Source organism: Lepidochelys kempii, chromosome 2 (assembly GCF_965140265.1).
Source record: "Lepidochelys kempii isolate rLepKem1 chromosome 2, rLepKem1.hap2, whole genome shotgun sequence".
NCBI classification, from domain to species: domain Eukaryota; kingdom Metazoa; phylum Chordata; order Testudines; family Cheloniidae; genus Lepidochelys; species Lepidochelys kempii.
In genome coordinates, this window is record NC_133257.1 from 213,311,336 (window position 1) to 213,331,066 (window position 19,731).

At 39.7% G+C, this 19,731-nt stretch overlaps 1 protein-coding gene across 9 annotated transcripts in view; it reads left to right on the plus strand.

The window, feature by feature from the left end:
• Positions 1–19,731, plus strand: part of SNX13 (sorting nexin 13) — a 185,882-nt gene that overhangs the window by 108,619 nt on the left and 57,532 nt on the right. For 5 of the 9 annotated variants that reach the window (XM_073333777.1, XM_073333775.1, XM_073333779.1 and 2 more), the window contains 3 exons: positions 1,738–1,775; positions 6,873–6,942; positions 14,285–14,457. In XM_073333777.1, the coding sequence (XP_073189878.1) occupies positions 1,738–1,775; positions 6,873–6,942; positions 14,285–14,457 (281 nt within the window). Of the gene's footprint in view, positions 1–1,737; positions 1,776–6,872; positions 6,943–14,284; positions 14,458–18,589; positions 18,677–19,731 lie in introns of those variants that run through there. The other 4 variants (XM_073333776.1, XM_073333780.1, XM_073333781.1 and 1 more) reach the window with 2 other exon arrangements.

A 19,731-nucleotide genomic window follows, 5' to 3' on the forward strand; every position in this document is an offset into this window, starting at 1 on the left:
CATAGCTACTGCCTCTTGCAGAGGTGGATTAACTACGCTGATGGGAGAAGCTCTCCTATTGGCACAGTGGCATCTTCACTGAAGTGTTACAGCGATGCAGCTGTGCTCCTTACATGTAAGTGCAGACCTGTCCTGAGGAACTACTGGATATTTGAGCGAAGTTTCTCTCTGCATCACCATCCCAGACTCCCACTTCAAATCTTCCTTTTTCCCTTGTAAGCCCCAGCTTCCCTCTCAGTCCCACCCCTGCCAGTACCTCTGTATGCTGTTGTATGGTGTACCTGGGGAGCGTATGGGAGGATGCGGGTTGGGAGGAATGGGTCAAGAAAATTGGGGACTTAAAGGATAGCCTTATCCCTAAGTGCTCAGCCCCCCAACCCTGTTTCCTTGCTAAGTGCTGCCCTTGTAAGAATGATGGCGTAATGCATAGGGAACTGGACTAGAACATGGGAGGCCAAGGTTTGGTTCCTGGCTCAATCACAGACTTCCTTTTGAGACCTTGGGCAAGTCACTGAGGGCTTAACTGCACAAACAATTAGTGTGTGATAAGCTGTGGTGTAAATCTCCCATAGCCTGCTGCCATTTGATCTACTGCCATTTCAAAACAGAACTTTTAGTGTGTGGTAGCAGGGTCCACATGGACAATTAGCATGCAGCAGGCTAACGCAGGGTACTTTTACACAACAACTTGTCATGTGCTAACTGTTTGTAGAGATCAAGCCTTTAGTCTTAGTCACCCTGTGGTACCCTGATCCTCAGTTTCCAATCTGCAAATTGAGAGGAATACCTTCTTATGTCACTGTGCTCTTGTGAGAATAATGTCCATTAATACTGGCAAGGCGGTCTGATACTACAGTAACAAGGACTGTATGAAAACCTAGATAGAGGCACCAGAGAAATAGTCAGTTTCAATTCCCTTGAAATTCTCAGTATTACGAGAGCTACTCCTGATGCTTTTGTCTAGTGCTTCTTGGAGCCGAGGCAACAGCAGTGAGCATTGCTTCTGTGCCCTCCTACCAGTAGGTACCACAAAAGCATCTCATATCTTATGCTCTTCAGTATCTCTGCTGAGCAGAACTGGTAGTAGCCACCAGAATATTGGCTATTCCTTGAAATCAGATCGTTATATCAAACAAGGGAATGATTCTGTCTGTGTTTAAATTTTAAAGGGGGCCTGGATTTGATGTATGTTAGGAAGGTATATGGAATATCTGGAGATTCTAATGACCGATTCTTCAACTGGAACTGACCAAAAAACATTTTTTATGCAAGGTAGTAAACATTTGACCAAAGAAAAGCAGCTCTGTTGTCCGAAGCAAAGTTAGTATGTTATATATGGAGACTAAATTCAATAGTTAATGTAAAATATATAGGGATTTTAGTCAAACTTAAGGTCACTTTCATATCTACACTTTTAATGCTTGAGCATCTATGATGCCTCCATAATTAGACAACTTAAAGTGATACCCTGAACCTAAAATCACAGATTGTTCTGTAGTGTATGAATACTCTGTTCTTTTCTAGCTGCAGGTGCACACGCATTTTCATTTAGATGTTGTGGTTGGAGCCTTTAGGAGCTTAGACACTTGGAATTGGGTGTGTGCCACAAGTTATTCATTTTTTTAAATGTTTTGTTGTGTTTCAGCTGAGATGATTTTATTTCTATTGCGTGACTCTTAGATGCAGCAACTGTTTAGAAAGTATTTTCTGAATTCTAAATTGATTTTTTTCCTGCAGAATCTTTTAATGGGTCTCCTACAAGCAGCATAAATTTGGTAAGTGCCTTGGGCTTTTTTCAACGTTATAGAAGCCTTCTAAAATAGTTTAAAATATGTAGACATGAGGTTTTTGATTTTACTGCAGTTGCTTTTCTGAAAACATAAGCATACCTTCCTTTTGAACTGATTAAGCAAACGTAAAACTGTTCATTTATCCACAGAATACAGATTTACTTTTCAGCCTTTTCCCTGTGTTTTAAAACATGAACAATTTATTATTCTGTCTCTCATGGAAATGGGACACATTCATCTACAATTATGTTAATTTATGTAGAAACGTACATTCATTCCTAAATGATTTCTTAAATAGGTATGGGCTTAGGTGAAAATGAAATAGCTCTTAAATTGATGGAGTACCTTGAAACCATGCAAATCTAAAAGGAATAATTTTTTGAAAAATAATGCACCTATGAAATTGCAAGGTTGCCAGAGATTATTAGCTTTCACGATATGGCTTGAACAAATTTAGTAGTTTGTAAATGAAATTCTAAATTCTGATTTACATTAGTTATACAAATAATTGTTTGAAATACATAAATATCAATCTAGCAGATTTCAGTAGTTCAGTATTCCTTTTAGAATAAGTTTTGAAATAGTTAATCAGAACCAAAGAACCAGTTCAATTATTTGACTCCTCTGTAATTTTTAATAAATACTTGTAGCTATGAAGTTTGTATGTGTTCCCACATATGTGAAGCTAATAGTCATATGATAAACTCGTTTATCATACACTTTTGAGCACTTGACCTGCCCTTTTGCCACTAATTTTTTCCAACAGGACTTATTCTAACATTCGAAATCCCTAAGCACATTCCACAGCTTCAATCCACAGCCATTAAAAAAAAAAAAATCAGCCAGCCCAAGTATGCTTCCTCCTTTTCCTCTCAGTGTGTTCCCCCTAAATTACACCTGGCTGAGGCCCAAGCAAAATTCAGCTGCACTCCTGTGACTGCTTTCTGTATGTAAGTGTGGTGACTTTGAAGCCCATCTCTCTGTTCTCAAAAAGATGGGAACCTTGTACACTGGGTCTCAGCCCTTACTTCAAGTCCGGAAAGGCGTGAAATCTGAATTTGAAGGCATTACATTTTCATGCCTAGCAAATGTTCTAGGTAGTTCTTTAGGGGATTCTCTGAGTCTCTACACTGTGATTAATTGTAACCTAGTTACCAGGCTCTAAAGGCAGAGGGATACAAACACTAGTCCCCACAATTAACTTGAAAGCTAGTCAATTTTAAAAAGTGAATTGAGAGTAGTTTATTGTTCTACACATATCTTGGAGTTCCCATGCCAATTTTTGTGGTTTTATAATCATATTTTCATTTTCTTCTTCTTCTTCTTCTTATTATTATCTGTTATATAAAACACACAAAAACAGGGGAAACTGACTAATCAACTGTAAAAAGGAAATGGGCTATACATAAAGTGCCATCAAATACATAAAATAAAAACTAGAGGAAAATAGTTCATCTGAAGTAATCTTACTGTAGCATGTACAGTGTAGATTACAAAATTTCACACAACTATGATTTCTATACCTTTTCTTTAAAAAAAAAAAATCAAACATTTCTGCAATAGTTTTCCTGTATGATGGTGGTGGTGGTACTTTATTAATATTGGCAAATCCTGAATACTTGATGAGGGGTAAGGAATGGTGGATTTATTAGTCTTTATGCTTACCTGCATAACTTAATCATAGCTTCCCCAACCATAATTAGTGGCCACCCCAAACTAAAGCAGGTATAAAACCTTGATAGCTACACAATTATGTATTATCTGCATGTTATGTGCATTTGGTATTAAGCTTTTAAAATATCATTTACTCTTTGATTACCACATTTCATAACCTTATTGTAAAAATGATTTGCTCATAGAGTGTAAAGGACTTATTATGGTGGGATACACTATTATAAGAAAGGTCTGCATATGTGGAGGAACTGTTTACTTTGCTGGGTTTGTAACATTTAATGCTATTTCTGGTTTGCAATGCTTGTGCAGGTGCTTGAATACTAGTGGATTTTTTTTTTTTCTGGCTGAGCTCCATGCGTGGAATATATGCCTACTCAAATAATACAGCTCCCTTGTGTCACTTAGTTACATAAAACAGAACAATCTATGAATAGGAAAAACGTTACTTCTGAGGTCGCTGACTTGCAATATTTTGTAGCTCATGGCAATACATTAACTGTCCTGGTGTCAAATATTTTTTTGCATTTGGATTAATTTGTGCTTCGCTAATGTAATTTGTATAAATTTTTTTATGTAAAACTACTTCTAATTTTAAATGTCCTAATATCTCCAACAAAAAAAGCCAAACAACCCCACCCAACACCCCTACACCTTCTTACGTATTGTGGTAAGTAATCATAGAATAACCATAATGTGTTCAGTTTACTTTCATTAATCAATGCACTTCCCAGCATGGCCAATCTAGTTAAGTGATTGCTACCATTTCCATTATAAAACTACGTTTTTAGCAGTTTATAACTTGATCTTAAGAATGTATTTCAGACTTATTTGGAGGACAGTCTCAGCCTAAGAGCTAATTTTTGTAAATCAGTTGTTTTAGATTCTAGATGGTTAGAGCAAAGTATATTTTTGTACCTTATGTTTAAGATAATTTTAAAATACAATACTGATGTATCTTAACTTTTTGCAATTGATTTATATTGTAGATGAATCTTACCTGATATATTGAAATATATTCTAATGATTTGAGATGATGTACAGAACCATTGCAGTACATGCACAATAACTATTTTTCAAGTTGTTATACAGATATTATCTAAATGGGTCCATAATATAGAATTTACACTGGTGGTGGTGGCTTTTCACATCATATCTCTTCCAGAAGTGTATGCTCTTGTGCCTATAAAAATTGCACAAATATTAGCTTAATGGAACTAAATCAGGTTTCAAAGCTAGGCATATACAGTTGTGAACATAAACTAGATATCTGTGCAAACATAGCTGTTCAGAAGTTTAACTGATTATTGGTTTGTATAGATGAATAATATGCACATACACATGTACACCTAATGTGCACATTTATTAGTTAGGGATTTGAAAATCTGAACATAATGTCCAAAGGAGGCAAGGATACCAATACATGTAAATACCTTTAACGTACGCTTTCTGTCTTCCCTATTTTTAAAAAATACATTAACATTAAAACTTAAAATGTCTAGAGCTCCATTCTCTCTTTTTGTGAACACAATTGTCCCCACACTTTTTGCACTTGCAGATAATTTGCAGTCCCAAATCTAGTTTGTTAGAAGTCTATACAAGAACAAATAAATTAACTGGGTAATTACTAATATCAAATAGCTGTAAAATATATTCTTAAAGAAAAATCCTGAAAACATGGTGTGATGGGGTTCCCTCTCCATTCATGGTGCCTCCTGCTGTTCACTCTGACAGTTAACTCCGTCTTGTCCTGCGCTCTCCTCAGTAGTCTCTTCATCCATCGTCTTCTCTCTGTATGTGCCTCTCTCACGCTTGGTGCTGCCGCTTCAGGTCCATGGCTTAGTCCTCCAGCCAGATCACAATTTCCTCCCCCTTCTAGGGAAATCACAGTCTTTCCAGATCAACCATCTATCTGGTGTCTCCAGTGCCCTGAGCCACTACCCAGTGGCTGGTAAGGAAACCCAGGCCCACCCTCTACATTGGGTTCTAGTCCAGGGACCTGATAAGATGCAGCCTAGGCCTGAAGTGCCTTTGACCTTGCTGCTGTTTCCCTGGGCTTTTTCCTGCTTAACTGGTTCTCCCTTTCTCTGGGTTCACCAGCTTCTCCACTCCCTCCTCTCAGGGAATCTGTGCAGCCTGCTTTCCTGCAGACTCATACACTCTTCCCCCTTTCCAGAGCATAACTGCCCTTCCCTAGGTGCCAATCTCTACCCTCTTGCTAGCTATCTGGCTTTCTACAGACCCTGCCTGTTCCTGCCCAAGTGAGCCCATTCCTCCTCAATTAGCTCCTGGCTTGCAGCCTAATTAGTAGCTTGGATCCATCTGGCTCCACCCAGCTCTTGCTGGGCCAGTTTGGGGTCCATACCCCAATACACATGAGCACTTTTGGGGCGCACCAGTTGTGAACTGGGAGACGAGGACAATATACTCCTATATATGACATAAGGACAAAAATCTCTTGCTGAGGAATTTTTTGAAACTGTCTACTCTTAGTTCAATTAAAGTGATGCAGTTCTTTCATCCAGTTCATCAACTTTTGTGTAATATTTTTTACTTATTTTGATAGAAAAGAGAGTAATGCAATCATGTGAAGCAACAGTATATAACACTTATTAATTCTTGATACCAATATCTACTATGTCCATAATATTATTTTGCATTTGCAAATGCTCTATAAAAAGAGCGTACATGTAGATCAGATATAAGGCTAAGATTTAATGGATATTTTTAGTGAAAGTCACAGGTCGTGGGCAATAAACAAAAATTCACAGCCGCATGACCTGTCCATGATTTGTACTGTATATCCATGACTAAAGCTTGGATGTTCTGGGGGTTCCGGGCACTCGCTGGTGCTGAGTTGGATGCTTCTGGGTGCCCACTGATGTTTGTGGGTGATGGCTCTGGAGCGCCTGCTGCTGCTGGGGCAGGGGCAGTACAGCTAGCCCTGGCAGCAATATGGCTGGCCCTAGAGTCAGGCGCATTGGCAAGCTGCAGAAGTTATGGAGGTCCCGAAAAGTCACGGAATCCGTGGCCTCCATGAGAGACTCGCAGCCTTAATCAGATGAAAACCTAAATCTGGGTTAATTTTTTTGGGGGGGACAGGAATAAGGCTAGTAGATGAAGGTTTGACAAACGTGGGGGTGGGGGGTCATCAATTTTTTTTTTAAAGATAGCAAAGATCTAATAGAAATTAGTAGAAGTGAAACTTCTAAAATAGGGGCTCAACATAAAAACAGAAATTATAGTTATCAGATACTGGAAATATTTATAATTTTAATTCTATTTATATTTATAAAACTGTTTCATTCAAAACTGTGAATTAAGAGCTTGAAAATTAAATGAATAGGTGAATAAGCAAAAATCTCTTTCCTATTAGAGGGATTATACCTATGATCTTTTTCTCCCTTCCAGTCCTTAGATGACCTTTCAAACGTCTCTGCTGAAGAGTCAGCACAGCTACATGCATATATTTCAGATACTGGTAAGTGATTTTATTGTAGTGATGGCTGACTTGTCTTTTTTCCCCTGCCGTTTTTGAGCTTCCGCCATTTAATATACATTTTTTATTTTAATTAATTCTAGTGTTCTAATGTTAGTGAACTAATTATAGGCCCCCTTAAATCTTAATGCTTTCTCTTTCCTTTCTGTATCTTAAACATTTGTTTTCATGTTTGCTGCTGATGAAATCATTGTAATCCAGAGCCTCCTCAAATTCATATTGTAATTGTAGACAATGCACCTAATGTACTAAAATAGGAGACTTAGTTGTGCAGCATATCATACATTTCAAAGTCTCTCTACCACTAATAATTAGATGACCATCCATTAATTTTAATTCACTTGACTAATGCACAATACCTTACTATGCTCAATTTGAATTTATTTTAAAATTTAATTTATCCACTTCTAGCAGTTGTTGTCTCTTTTTCAGTCAAGCAAATCCTGTTCTCAAGTATTCTCTTCTGTACTATAACATCTTCAGCAATCTTGTGGTAAAGATTAAGTGAACCAGACTTTCACAGATATAGAAGGGGCTAAATCTTATGCTGCAGTAATTGTTAAGAATGGCTCTCATATCAGCTCTTCAAAAATTAATGAAAGTTTAATTGCTGTTACAATTAAAATTTAGGTGTTCAATAGGATTGCTCTTTGGTGGTATCAAATGCATCATATCTTCTCTTCATGTTTTGCTACAGTGGTAAGATTGTCATTGTTTCTTCATTTGATCTTATTACAGTACTAATATTTGATTTTTGGCATGGTATCAGGGTGCTATTGGGAAAACTTAGTATTTTATTCTTTCTTGGCCATGATTTCAGACAACAGTTTCCTCAGTGCATTTGACGGTTTCACTATATGGATACTAAAACTATTGCAGTGTGATATCTTTAAAACCAGAGATGACAAGTGTGTATTTTTGTATGCCCTTTAGATTGGGTTATTGGGTTGGGAGGTTTTTCTGTGTGCCTATGTAGACTTTAGTGAAATTCCCCTTTTATTATACCAGAACACCAGCTCCACTATAGTTAGAAAAATATCTTTTTCTTTTACATCTTGATTTCTATAAGTGCTCTGAAATCCTCACAGTAACTCATATTGCTCTGAGATTTTGTTTTCCTCATGGGGGGAACGGGGATTGGTCAATGATCCAGTTTGGAGGCCATTTGAATAGGGAGTTCCTGAGGGACAGTCTCCTGAAAGAACAACTTAAAGTGGTCATGTTTTGGTGGTGATTTTTTGTATCCCAAACACTTGAGTTACTCTAACATAGTGCATGCCACACTTAGCGGTTTTGGGAAAATCAAATTGCAGCATTATTACCCAAAGAGTTTGGTTCTTGGACATGTCAGATATATAAGTGCTTGGTGGCACACCACAAAGTTTATGCTGTGCATGCAGAGAGCGCAAAGCTAATTAGCTTGTTAATGTCTGAGTTACAGGAACTGAATGGCTCAAAGGGGAATGTTCCAACCATCAGACCTGAAAAGCATCCAAGCACTGAGAGTTCAAATCCAACCATTGGCAGAAATCTGAAATTATTAAAGGAGGCATCTGATTCTATCAAAGGTTTTGTTTTGAGGAAAAGTAGTCAGAGTACAGCAGAATATTCAGAAGGTGCTGAAACTGTTTTTGAAACAAAAATAAATTACATATGCAGATGTTTTCTGGGAGGGGAAAGTGATGGGGTGGAAGAGATTTGGGAATGGGGGGGAAAGGATTTAGAGTGCAGCAAGAAGAGGGGGATTATGGAGAGGGGTTGGGACACTGGGAAGTGAGAATCCCCAATATGGGGGACTTAACCTCTTGTGGGGGGTCAGCATTTCTCCTTGCCCCACCTCTGTGAGCTGGGGTCTAGATGGTCCTGTCCCTCAGTGGATCTCTGAGCCCCTCTCCTTGCCTCTATATAAGCCAATATTTTGGGAGGGAAAGGCTGAAGGTCATGTAGATTTAAATATCTGAATTCCAGAAAATGAGTAGTTAAGCTACACGTCCACGCTATGTGGGGTGGGGAGGGCTGGTTAGAGTGTACGGAGGAGGGGTGAACTGGGAGGGCCTGGCACATGGCTGGGGAGGCCTGGCAGAAACAATGGCAGGAGTGTCCCAGCTAGGGTGGGCAGTGGGAGTGAGGGGTCTATCTCAGTGTGCAACTCAGGCCACATAGCCGAGGTAGTTTGTGGCCCTCTAGTAAACTGCTCTCTATAATGAGTGTACACAGTAGCATAGGGCAGAAGACAGCAAGGAGGAACTTCTTAAATGGTAATAGCTTCTAGAGTGTCAACTACTGGCTTAATGAAACGGAAAGGTGAACTGGAATTGAGGATGGGCTGCATGGTGCGGGAGGAGATACAGAAGAAGACACACACATCAGTCTTCTCTCAGTTGCTTAAAGTTATTGTAACTGCCATGTAATAAAACTGTCAAGGTTTTGGGACGTGAACTGTGGATGAGTTTCACTGTTCCTGTTAACAATTACACATTGTAATGCTTAACCATTATCCCTTTTTCACTCAAACAAAATGTACAGGATGGGGGAGGAGCATTGAGGAATCACATAGCAACAGTGTGGACTGGGACTATTACTAGCTTTGTCCCTGGCCTGCTGGATGACCTAGGACAAGTCATTTCACCTCTCTGTGCCTTTGTTTCCCATCTGTAAAATGGGGATAATGATGTAAAATTCTTTGTGACATAGTCATGAAAATCACTATATTAAATTACTCCTGAGGGAATTCTGCGTCACTGCACGTGCGCAGAATTCATGTCCTCTGCAGATTCTTTTGCTTCGCCACAGAAACATGATTTTCTGATGGGGAAGCAAAGGAAGCCGCAAAAGCAGTCATGAACCGCTTCCCAACAGCACAGGTGTGTGGTTTTGGGTGTCCAGAGCAGCCAGAGGAGAAGTAAATCACTGGGGGGAGGGGATGGGATGGGGCACCCCGACCAGTGGCTCCTGCCCTGTGCCAGGCTCAGGTGCTAGTCCCAGCTGGGCTGGGGAGGATGGGACTTCCTCTTCTCCTGCAAGGAGTAGCCAGGGCTGAGTCAGACCCCCCACCCCCTACGAAACCTCTCCAGCTGCAGGAAGCTCTGTACCCTCCCCCCCCCCCCGCCGCTTCCGGTCCCCATCACTCCTCAGCCGTAGGGGGGGAGGGATCACTGTACAGAACTTGACCCCCAACTGACCCCACTGAGCCCCACCGTGCCAGCACCTGGACACCCTCCCACCCACCGCTGAGCCCTCCAAACCCAGACTACCTCTACTGAGCCCCAACCACCTTCACCTGGACTCCCCTGAGAGTCCCTTTGCTTCTGCACTCAGAACCCACCCCCCAACGAGGTTCATCCAGATCCCCCCCGCACTATCCACCAAGCTGCACCCAGATATCCCTGCACAGAACTCTCTCACACCACACCTGGATCTCCCCACACTATGCCCCTTCACACTTGGATCCTGCTGGGCTGAGCCTGCCTGACTAGTGTGCTTGGCATGGAGGGACAGGGCCCTGGGGTGTTTCTGGGGCAGTCCTGGTCCTGCGCTGTCAGGTGTAGCCTCACTGCCAAGTCCATGTCCGGGGGCAGGGGAGGGGCAGCCGGTTTGCATGGTGATCTCCCACCTTTGTGCAGTTAGTGGCCTGTGCTCCCCACTGCCATGCTGGAGCCTCCACATTTATTTATTCTCAAATAAAATTTGTAGAATTTTGCAGAACTTTAAAATATTGTGTGCCCAATTTTTATTTTTTGGGCACAGAATTCCCTGTGGAGTAGTGATAAAGCTAAGACTTTTTGATTATTATCTCGCCACAGTAGCAAATCTGCTGCAAACTAAGTGAGAACTACAACTGCTTAAATGACCACTGACTCCTACCAACAAACATTTCTCTTTCTGTTTAAAAAGCTAGTAAATTCAATGGCAGAAAACGTCGTTAATACAGAGTTAAGGTTGCTGGGTGATAGGTTGTGCTCTTTCAGAACATTCAGCAAAACTCAACCTTCTGAAACCTGAGTACTCATAACTGCAGCTGAGGTCAATAGAAGCTCTGTCCTGAACATATGAATTTCTATAAAATGTCAAATAAGGTTTCTCAAATAGGGTACCCAAAATTAGTTGATACTTCTGACAATATTGGCTTTAATGTCAGTGCCTCAGTTCTCTGTGTATAAAATAGGAATAATACCTCCTTATTCCACAGGGTTGTAATGAAAATAAATTCACATTTATTAAGGCATTATGATGAAAGAATTTCCAATGAGGAAATTAATATTTCTATATTCAGAGAGGAGTTTGGATAGCATGCAGTAAATAATGCTACACTCTGAGTGATGAGGATAAAAGAAAATATTGAATAGTTTTCCATTCAGTAAGCACGTCCTTTCTGTTCATTGAATGAGGCAGCAGTCCTGTGAAATAAATAGAATGTGATCATGTAATTAAAGACTATATCATAATACATATACATAAGGAGGCCAAATTAAAGTTGCAGGGGTAACCTTAATTCTGATATTTTGTTGCTTTTGAGTGCTTGACCTTTTGCAACCTGAACATTCTTTTTACATGTTTTTTTTAATCTCATTTTCTAGTTCTAAAATTGTAAAAAAGATTTTAAAAAATGTCATCATGTGGAAACATATTGACTCTCATATGGGCCTTCAGCAATGTTGGAATCTTTAGATCCACCACATTGTTCTCTAACACTGGGGGTAATGGAATAACTTGTAGCAGTAGAATGCTGTTTTATGTGTGTACCCTGTTACTAAAGTGGGCTGGAGATGCACGATTTTCCAGTGGGTTTCACAGCTGTTTTCTAGACAGCAAAAAAAAGTTGAGACTCGGGAATAGTACATTCAAGTCCAGATTCTGCAGGGATGCTCTAGTAGTAGTAGATCTTTTGCTCCTTTTTCTATCCCCTCTTCACCCAGCTTCTCCCTCTCTCCTTTTGCCCCTGTCCCAAGGGCAGTTCCTGCCCTGTTTCTGGCCACCTCCCACCCCTCATCCCATCTTCCCCGCCCTTCACTGAGAGCACAGGAAAGACAATGTCCCTTCTCTTAGTTCCTGTGCCCAGTGCCACAATGGCTTCTGGCAACTGGGAGGAGCAATTGCAGGATAAGTCCTGCATAGCCCCTATTATCCCTGGATGGGGCATACTCACGTATTCTGTGGGAATTATACATGTGCAGTCCGCGAGGTCTGTTGGGGCTATGGGGGGATGGGGCACATGAAATCATACAATTTAGCTTTCAAGCTCTAATGGGTTTCTATTGATCATGTATAAATTGTAAATTTTTTCCAAAGGTTTGTGACATAGCCAAATTTGGGTGAATCTTTGTGAGGATAACAAAAACTGCTTCCCTGACAAATGCTACCCCCTGACAAATTTAACGTCCCTGTTCCATGGCATGGCAATGTTAGAGCTTCTTGATGAATTGTTGTAAGATATTTTTTTAACATGGTCAAAATATTTTTTCACTACTTTGTTCTCAGACGCAGCTGAGCTGTTTTAGCTGAAACTTAAAAAAAAAAGTTCCAATCCAGATGATCTAAGTTTGGGAAAGCTATAAGTAACTGAAAACAGGGTCTTATAATGGAAAGTGTCAAGCAACTTTATCTATAGGCATCACTATCTGCACCCTGCCTATAATTGCGTTTCATCTTGAGCTACTTGACTCCTATTAGCTCAAGATATGGCAGCTTTCAATTCTGATGGCAAAAAGTTACAATACAATATTTTCATTTCAAAATGCTTTGAAAACTACTATGACTTAAAACCTTTTACACTGCCCTCTAGAAAGTCATTGGTTGTGACATTTAATTTTAAGACTGCTTCTCTCCCTGTGTTTTAACCTAGTGGTTGAAATCCGCTGGGGAACAAACTCATAGTTCCTAGTTATTGTTCTAAGGCACAGAGGCAGGATGTTCTCAGTTAAAGATCTTTAAATCTGGAACTTCCTTGCTTAACACATTCACTCCCCCCACCAGTCTTCAGAGCCAAAGTTTCTTGACCTACGTAAAGTTACCTATTTTTCCAAATTGGAAGTGGGGGTTCCAGCCTTATTACCTACTGAAAATGCATGCTTCAATGTTTCTTGATCAATTATCTCCAACATAGTCTCTTTAAACAAAACCCTTGCCATGCATGTTTTTTCTGTGGGTTGTATATAATTGGAAATAAGCGGGACTAGTGTGATAAAAAGACTATCATTTGGTATGATAAAGTATTTTTAAATGCACAACTGAGTAAAGTTGTCAGTTAAGATGTGTTCTCTATTTTTGGAGTCATTGATTAAATGAAGCTATGAGTTTTGTAGGATGAATGTGCCAAGGTTTTTGATGTTTTCTAGGGTGATATGTGGAACTCAAAGTTCTGTTGGCCTCCTAACATAGCATTCTTTCTATTGTATGTTTAAGTACAAACTTGGCATTGTTTCTAGGCTTTCTTAACATTGTGGATTTTACCACTGATTGATAAGTCTTTACACTTTAAATCCATGTTAATGTTTTTACTTGGAAATTCTATGACTGTATCTCTGGCATAGTGGGCTCAAAATTATTGAACTCAATACAGGGGTAACAGGATGAAATTTAATGGTCTGTGATATACAGGAGGTCAAACTAGATGATCTAATGTTTCCGCCTGGTGTTAGACACTATAAATCTATGGGTGGAAAGGGAAAAGGGGGAAGGAAAGGTACAAAATAGATTATTGGAATTATAACCACTTTGAGAGAACCTACACTTCAAAAATATATTGGTATCTGTATCCTCGGTGTAAACAATTATAATAATCTGTAATAAAAGAAGAAGAACAGAATAACTATACTATTAAATATTATTAAAAGTTTTAAAATGTTTTGCTTGGTAGTATTTTAGCTCTGTGTGTACCCCAAAAGAAGAAATCTGCAGAGGCAAAAGAAAAACTTATGGTATGTTTAGAGAGAAGAAACTACCTGAACATGAGTGCTGAGTAGTACTCTTTCTAGATTTACAGTAGAGTCCTTCACCCATTCCCTGGGATCCGCAAGGCTAAAATAATATTTGTCAATCAAAAAGATATTCAGTATTTAAAGATCTGACCACCTTATATACTCCTTGAGGCATATATATTTTTTATTTCATACATCAGTGAAACTTGTATAATTTTCTTCTAAGCTAAAGAATCATGCTTACACAATATGGGAGTCTCCGGAGGATGCTATCTACAGAGGGTTTATTCTTCTGCTTGCATCCATTTTTGTCTCCAGCTCTGTCATTTCAGATGTTTCCATTTCATGTCTCCTTTCGTCTTCCTCTTTGTTTGTGTTCCCTCTTCATTTTTGTTTTAAATTACTAGTCTATGCTGACTATAACCCATATGCTGTGGCAGGAGTATGCAACGACCATGGCAAGACATATGCACTGTATGCGATCACTGTACATCGGAGAAATCCAACTAGTGAAGAGATATGGAAAACGTATCGTCGCTACAGTGACTTCCATGACTTCCACATGAGGATAACTGAACAGGTAACGGATCCTATAGAGACTGCTTAATCTTATGAGTATATCTTTGAAAGGCATGGTTGTGTCTTAGCAGCTATCACATTGTTTAGAATTGGCTACTAAAAGTTTATATTATTATAACTTTGTCACTTGTGTGGCCTTAATTCAGGGGTGGCCAAACTTTTTGGCCCAAAGGACACATCTGGGAATAGAAATTGTATGGACAGGCCAGGAATGCCCATGAAATTGAGGTTGGGGTGTGGAAGGGGGGGAGGACTCTGCTTGGGGCTGCAGGCTCCAGGGTGGGGCCAGAAATGAGGAGTTCAGGGTGTGGGCAGGGGTGTGTGTGTGAGGGCTTCGGCTGGAGGTGCGGGCTCTGGGGTGGGGCTGGGGATGAGGGGTTTGGGGTTCAGGAGGGTGCTCCAGGCTGGGATCGAGGGGTTTGGAGGGCAGGAAGGGGCTCAGGGTTGAGGTCCGGGAAGGGCTCAGGGGTGCAGGCTCTGGGTGGCGTTTACCTCAAGAGGCTCCCTGAAGCAGCGGCCATGTTCCCACTCTGCCCCATCCGCAGGTGCCACCCCTGCAGCTCCCATTGGCCGCAGTTCCCGGCCAATGGGAGCTGCAGGAGTGGTGCTTGAGGTGGGGAGAAGCATGCAGAGCGGAGCCCCCTGACTGCCCCTACACGTAGGAGCTGGAGCAGGGCCATGCCACTGCTTCTGGGAGCCACATGGAGCAGCCCCTGACCCTTCTCCCCAGCTGGAGTGCTGGAGTGGGGCAAGCCCCAGACCCCTTTGTGTATAGGAGCATCACTGTTGGGGGAGTTCAGGAAAAAACATGGGGTGAACACAGAAAGGTGCATAGCTCAGTGACTGGGTTCCCGCAGCCATTCTTTCACATAGCACCAGTTTCACTAACAGCTCTATAAACCAATTAGTTGCACATTAAGGGCAAGGTTCACCAGTGCACTTTGGCTGTTTGAGCTGTGCGCCAGAAGAGAGCAATCTGTCCATAAGTTAAAATAAAATAAAAAAATTAAATGGTTAGTACTTATGTTCAAATCATTAGAAATATTAATGAGTAGCGTTCTGTTTCTTTGTTTAATGTTCATACATGAAACTTACAATGATTTTTAAAAAGGAAATACTAAGACAAAAAGCTATTGTTAAAATGGAGTTAAAGTTAAGAGTATTAGTTACTTAAGGGCAAAAAACATTACAGGGTTACTGTAATTAACTGAAACCCAAGTGTTGCAAACCCAGGAAAATCAGAATTAAGGTTTCATTTAAGAGATTCATATCCACATGCTACGGTGTGGAAATTACAAATAAGGCAAATTCTACCCTGTAGTCTCCCAGTAGACTAAAACACAGCCAGCTAATGTGGCTAGTCTGCATCTTAATGAAACTTTTCAATAATATTACATTAACCCAACTGAACTGATATGATTGAAAATTTCCCCTTTTATGCCTGTGATGATAGTGCTTTAAAGGTCATTAGAATAAGCAATATCAAGTGTATCACCATGAGTGGTGTAAGACAATATTGTTCATACCTGGAGGGTAAAATCAGTCTAGTATGGGCAGAGATGTCTGCTTTGGTTTTGGTAAAGTGTATATGCTGTGTTAGGATTTACACAGGTCAGTTTAGGATGACTATATTATTTGGATTACTGTAGGGCATAGGAGCCCTAGACCCAATGTACCAGATGCTGTACGAACAAAGAACACAAATGAAGGAATTTGCATATTAAATCTACAGTCCACCTTGCTTTCAACTCTCCTCTTACCATATCATAAAATCGTAGAATTTTAGGGCTGGAAAGGACTTTAAGCAGTCCCCTAGTCTAGCCCCCTAAGCTAAGACAGGACCAAGAAACCTATACTGTCTCTGATAGGTGTCTGCCCAACCGGTTCTTAAAAACTTCCAGTCATGGGGATTCCACAGCCTCCCTTGGAAGCCTCTTCCAGAGCTTAACTACCCTTATCATTAGAAAGATTTTCCTAATATATAACCAGAATCTCTCTTGCTGCAGATTAATCCCATTAATTCTTGTCCTGCTTTCAGTAGACAGGGAAAGCAATTGATCACAGTCCTCAATATATGCTGGTTCTCCTTTTTAATGTAGGTGACCAGGATTTATCATCGAATTTCGTCCGCTGGTTAGACCATTAGCTTCCCCGGCCTGGGCTGGGTACTGATTGGGAGCGCAACATGAACGCTGATCCATGCCCCCCCCAATATATTGGTAGCATATTGCAAAACTTATTCTATAGCATGAACACCATTTCCCTAGCTTGTCAGGCAAAACAAGTGTTCATCAAGTAGGACTACTGAAAACTGTTGAAAATTGTATTAGATAATGAATTTCAGTTATTTGAATTGATGTGCTCTTGTGTAATATATAACTGCATTTTCTCATGATTAATATGAAGAAAGATTTGCACTGAGCCTTATACTTGCATATTTTTAAAAATAAAATAGGTTTTTGTATATTAGTGATTGAAGCCTTTGTATTTCGTCAAGTAAAGAGATGCTTTTTATAGGTGTGTTTAGAATTAACCACCAAAAGAATAATGAAAAAAAATTTATCTTCAGAAAGATTTGGTTGACCTGTTTTAATTTTTCTATGGAAAGTTAAGTAATGTTCACAGTAGAAGTGTAGTCGGTGTGGAACAGTTCTTTAGTTCATTTGTTGTATTTGTCACAGAGCTTAAGAAATAAAAACTGAGCTTGGGAAATGGGCCATTTAGGTTTTTAAGTGAAATGCTAAGGATCTGTGAGGTCTAGGAAGGGGACAGCTGTTGGCAGTTCTATATACTATTAGACAATCTGCCTTTTATTGCTTTGCCTGTATTCTCATACTCTTAACCCCCATAAAATAAAAGAGAAAAATGCAGACTTGTAATTCACCAGCTGGTGCAAAGTAGAACCTGTTCACATGAATAAGTGTTAACAACACAATGCTTTTAAAGGAGTCAAATGCTTTTGAACCACATCTTAGTAGCGGTTGAGATTGACTATATAAATCCTTTAACTACTCTAAACTGTTGCTCTGTAATATATGTTTACTCTATTTTTTGGTAATAGAAGTGTAAATAGGTTTGAATACTCTGAGAGTTATCTGTGACCATGTTCTTATAGGGTCAAAATAACATTTTTAAATGGAAATGGCCAACTTCTTGAAAAGTAAGCATATATCAACCGATAAGCTCGATGCTTATCGGTTTCAGTTAACGATTAAACTCGGCTGCCCCCACATGCTTGGGGTCCCAGCTGCTGGGACTCCACGTAAAACATGGGGATGCTGCAGCAGCCTCCCTCACCTCTAGTTCCCTGGTTAAATGTTTAACCGATATAATTTTAATAGGTTACAGAGTTACTTTTTTTACATGCTATTTACATCCCTAATATACACATACATATACTGTACACATACCATTTATATTTAATAATGTGTATATGCACATTAAATATTTTTTAGATTATAAAAACTATTATCAGAGTTGGACAACTCTGACTAGCAGGGGATATAGAATAATATATTTCAGTATATCAATTCTGCACTCCTTCCTCTCTGCAGGATTAATATCTATTTAAAAAAAAAAAAGACGTATCACACCCTGAAATCCATGAAGGTGAAACAGCTGTGTTAGGTCTCTTACATCAGTGGGTAAAGATGTGTAGTTGTTGTTGGCCCCATGCTGATAAAATGTATTGTAGAAAAGTGTAGTTTGTACATATAGACACACAGATTAAAAGCCCTGTGGAAGTCAGTGGTAGCCTTTCCATTCACTTCAGTGGGTTTTGCCTTAGGTTCTAGATCGATCACCATAGTTTGTGCTACAGTTTAAAGCAACAATATTGACACTTACAAATTCTTTATTGAGTTTCTTGAAGCTGCAGATAAATACCTATAAAATGTAATTATGGAAGTGTGTACAGAACAGGCTGTAAACCTCAGTTCAACGTTATTGTGTATTAAAGTTAGCTAACAAATCTTGCTCTTTCACAGAGTATTTCATTAACCTGCATATCTTCCAATTGTGTAAACTATAAATATTTGCATACTGTGGCCTTTCTTTTGAATCCACTTTTTAACCTTTTATAAATAATGCATTATCTGTTGGTGTTTGCAAGATCTAAAATCTTGAATCTACAGATTTAAAAAGCAACACTACCGTGTATTACCACACAGTGAGATTTGCTATTCTAGCCATTTGGAGAAAAAGAGATATTTTAGATGCCGTTGTGTGGTAAGTAACTTGTTAGTACCTATGATGTTGATGTATCTCCTGTGCTCTTCAATATGGGAGTATGCGACAGTGGGTGTTTGAACGAGAGTTCTATTACATCTATCCTCTTACACTAGTGTAAGGTTCTTAAAGGACTTTGCATCAGTGGCATAAGCTAAAGCAGCCCCTCAGGTGTTCTCACTTGTGCAGGGGCTGCCAATGCTAGATCAAGGATCCATAGCTAGTGACTTACAGCCCACCTACACCCTGATTCACAAGCACAGCTTGTACATGCAGGAAACCTAGTCCTGTGGTTTTTGCCTTTTTATATTTAATTTTTAGCTAGCAGGAAGAACCATCACATTATTAATAGAGACTCTCTAAAAATAAATGACATCCAAAGCTGGGGTTTAATAGTGAGGAAGAAGTAAAGCTTTAATTATCCTGAGACAGTTAATCTCCTCTGTAGTGCAATGGTTTTAGCTGATTCAGGGAAGGGGTACTTTACACTTCCCTGTGGTAGCTTTGAATTAGGCCCAATATTTTATTATAAATAAGAGCCCAGAAATGAGTCATAAGTATTTGAGCCTTCATAAAGGAGGGTTGGGATGTTTGGTAACTCTTATTTTTCTTCAACTTTCACAAAGCTGGCTTGTGGCATTGGTTTCAGACTGAGCAACCCACCCTAGAAGCATGGGGCAGAAGATTTGTAGTGGGTGGCTGTGTAAGACAAGAAGTGGGAGCTCAAAGTTCTTCTGCTACTGAAACCAGCTTCTCTGGGTGCATTAATAAGAATATCATCTTCAACCAATAGGGATGTAGAAACTAAAGATTAGCACTACCTTTTGTAGGATTGCAGAAACTCAGCACTTGATCGTGACCTTGAACTTCGCTTTAGCTGTGTAATTAACTTTTTTTGTGATGATAGTTTGTGTCTGTTTGAAATGTAAAGAAGTTGTGAATTGGAAAGTTGCTGTACATGAGATACAAATTTATAAAGATGTCTTTGTTATAAAAAAGTGCTTAAAGCTCTGATATTAATTTAAAACAGTTTGTCGGACTATAAGAT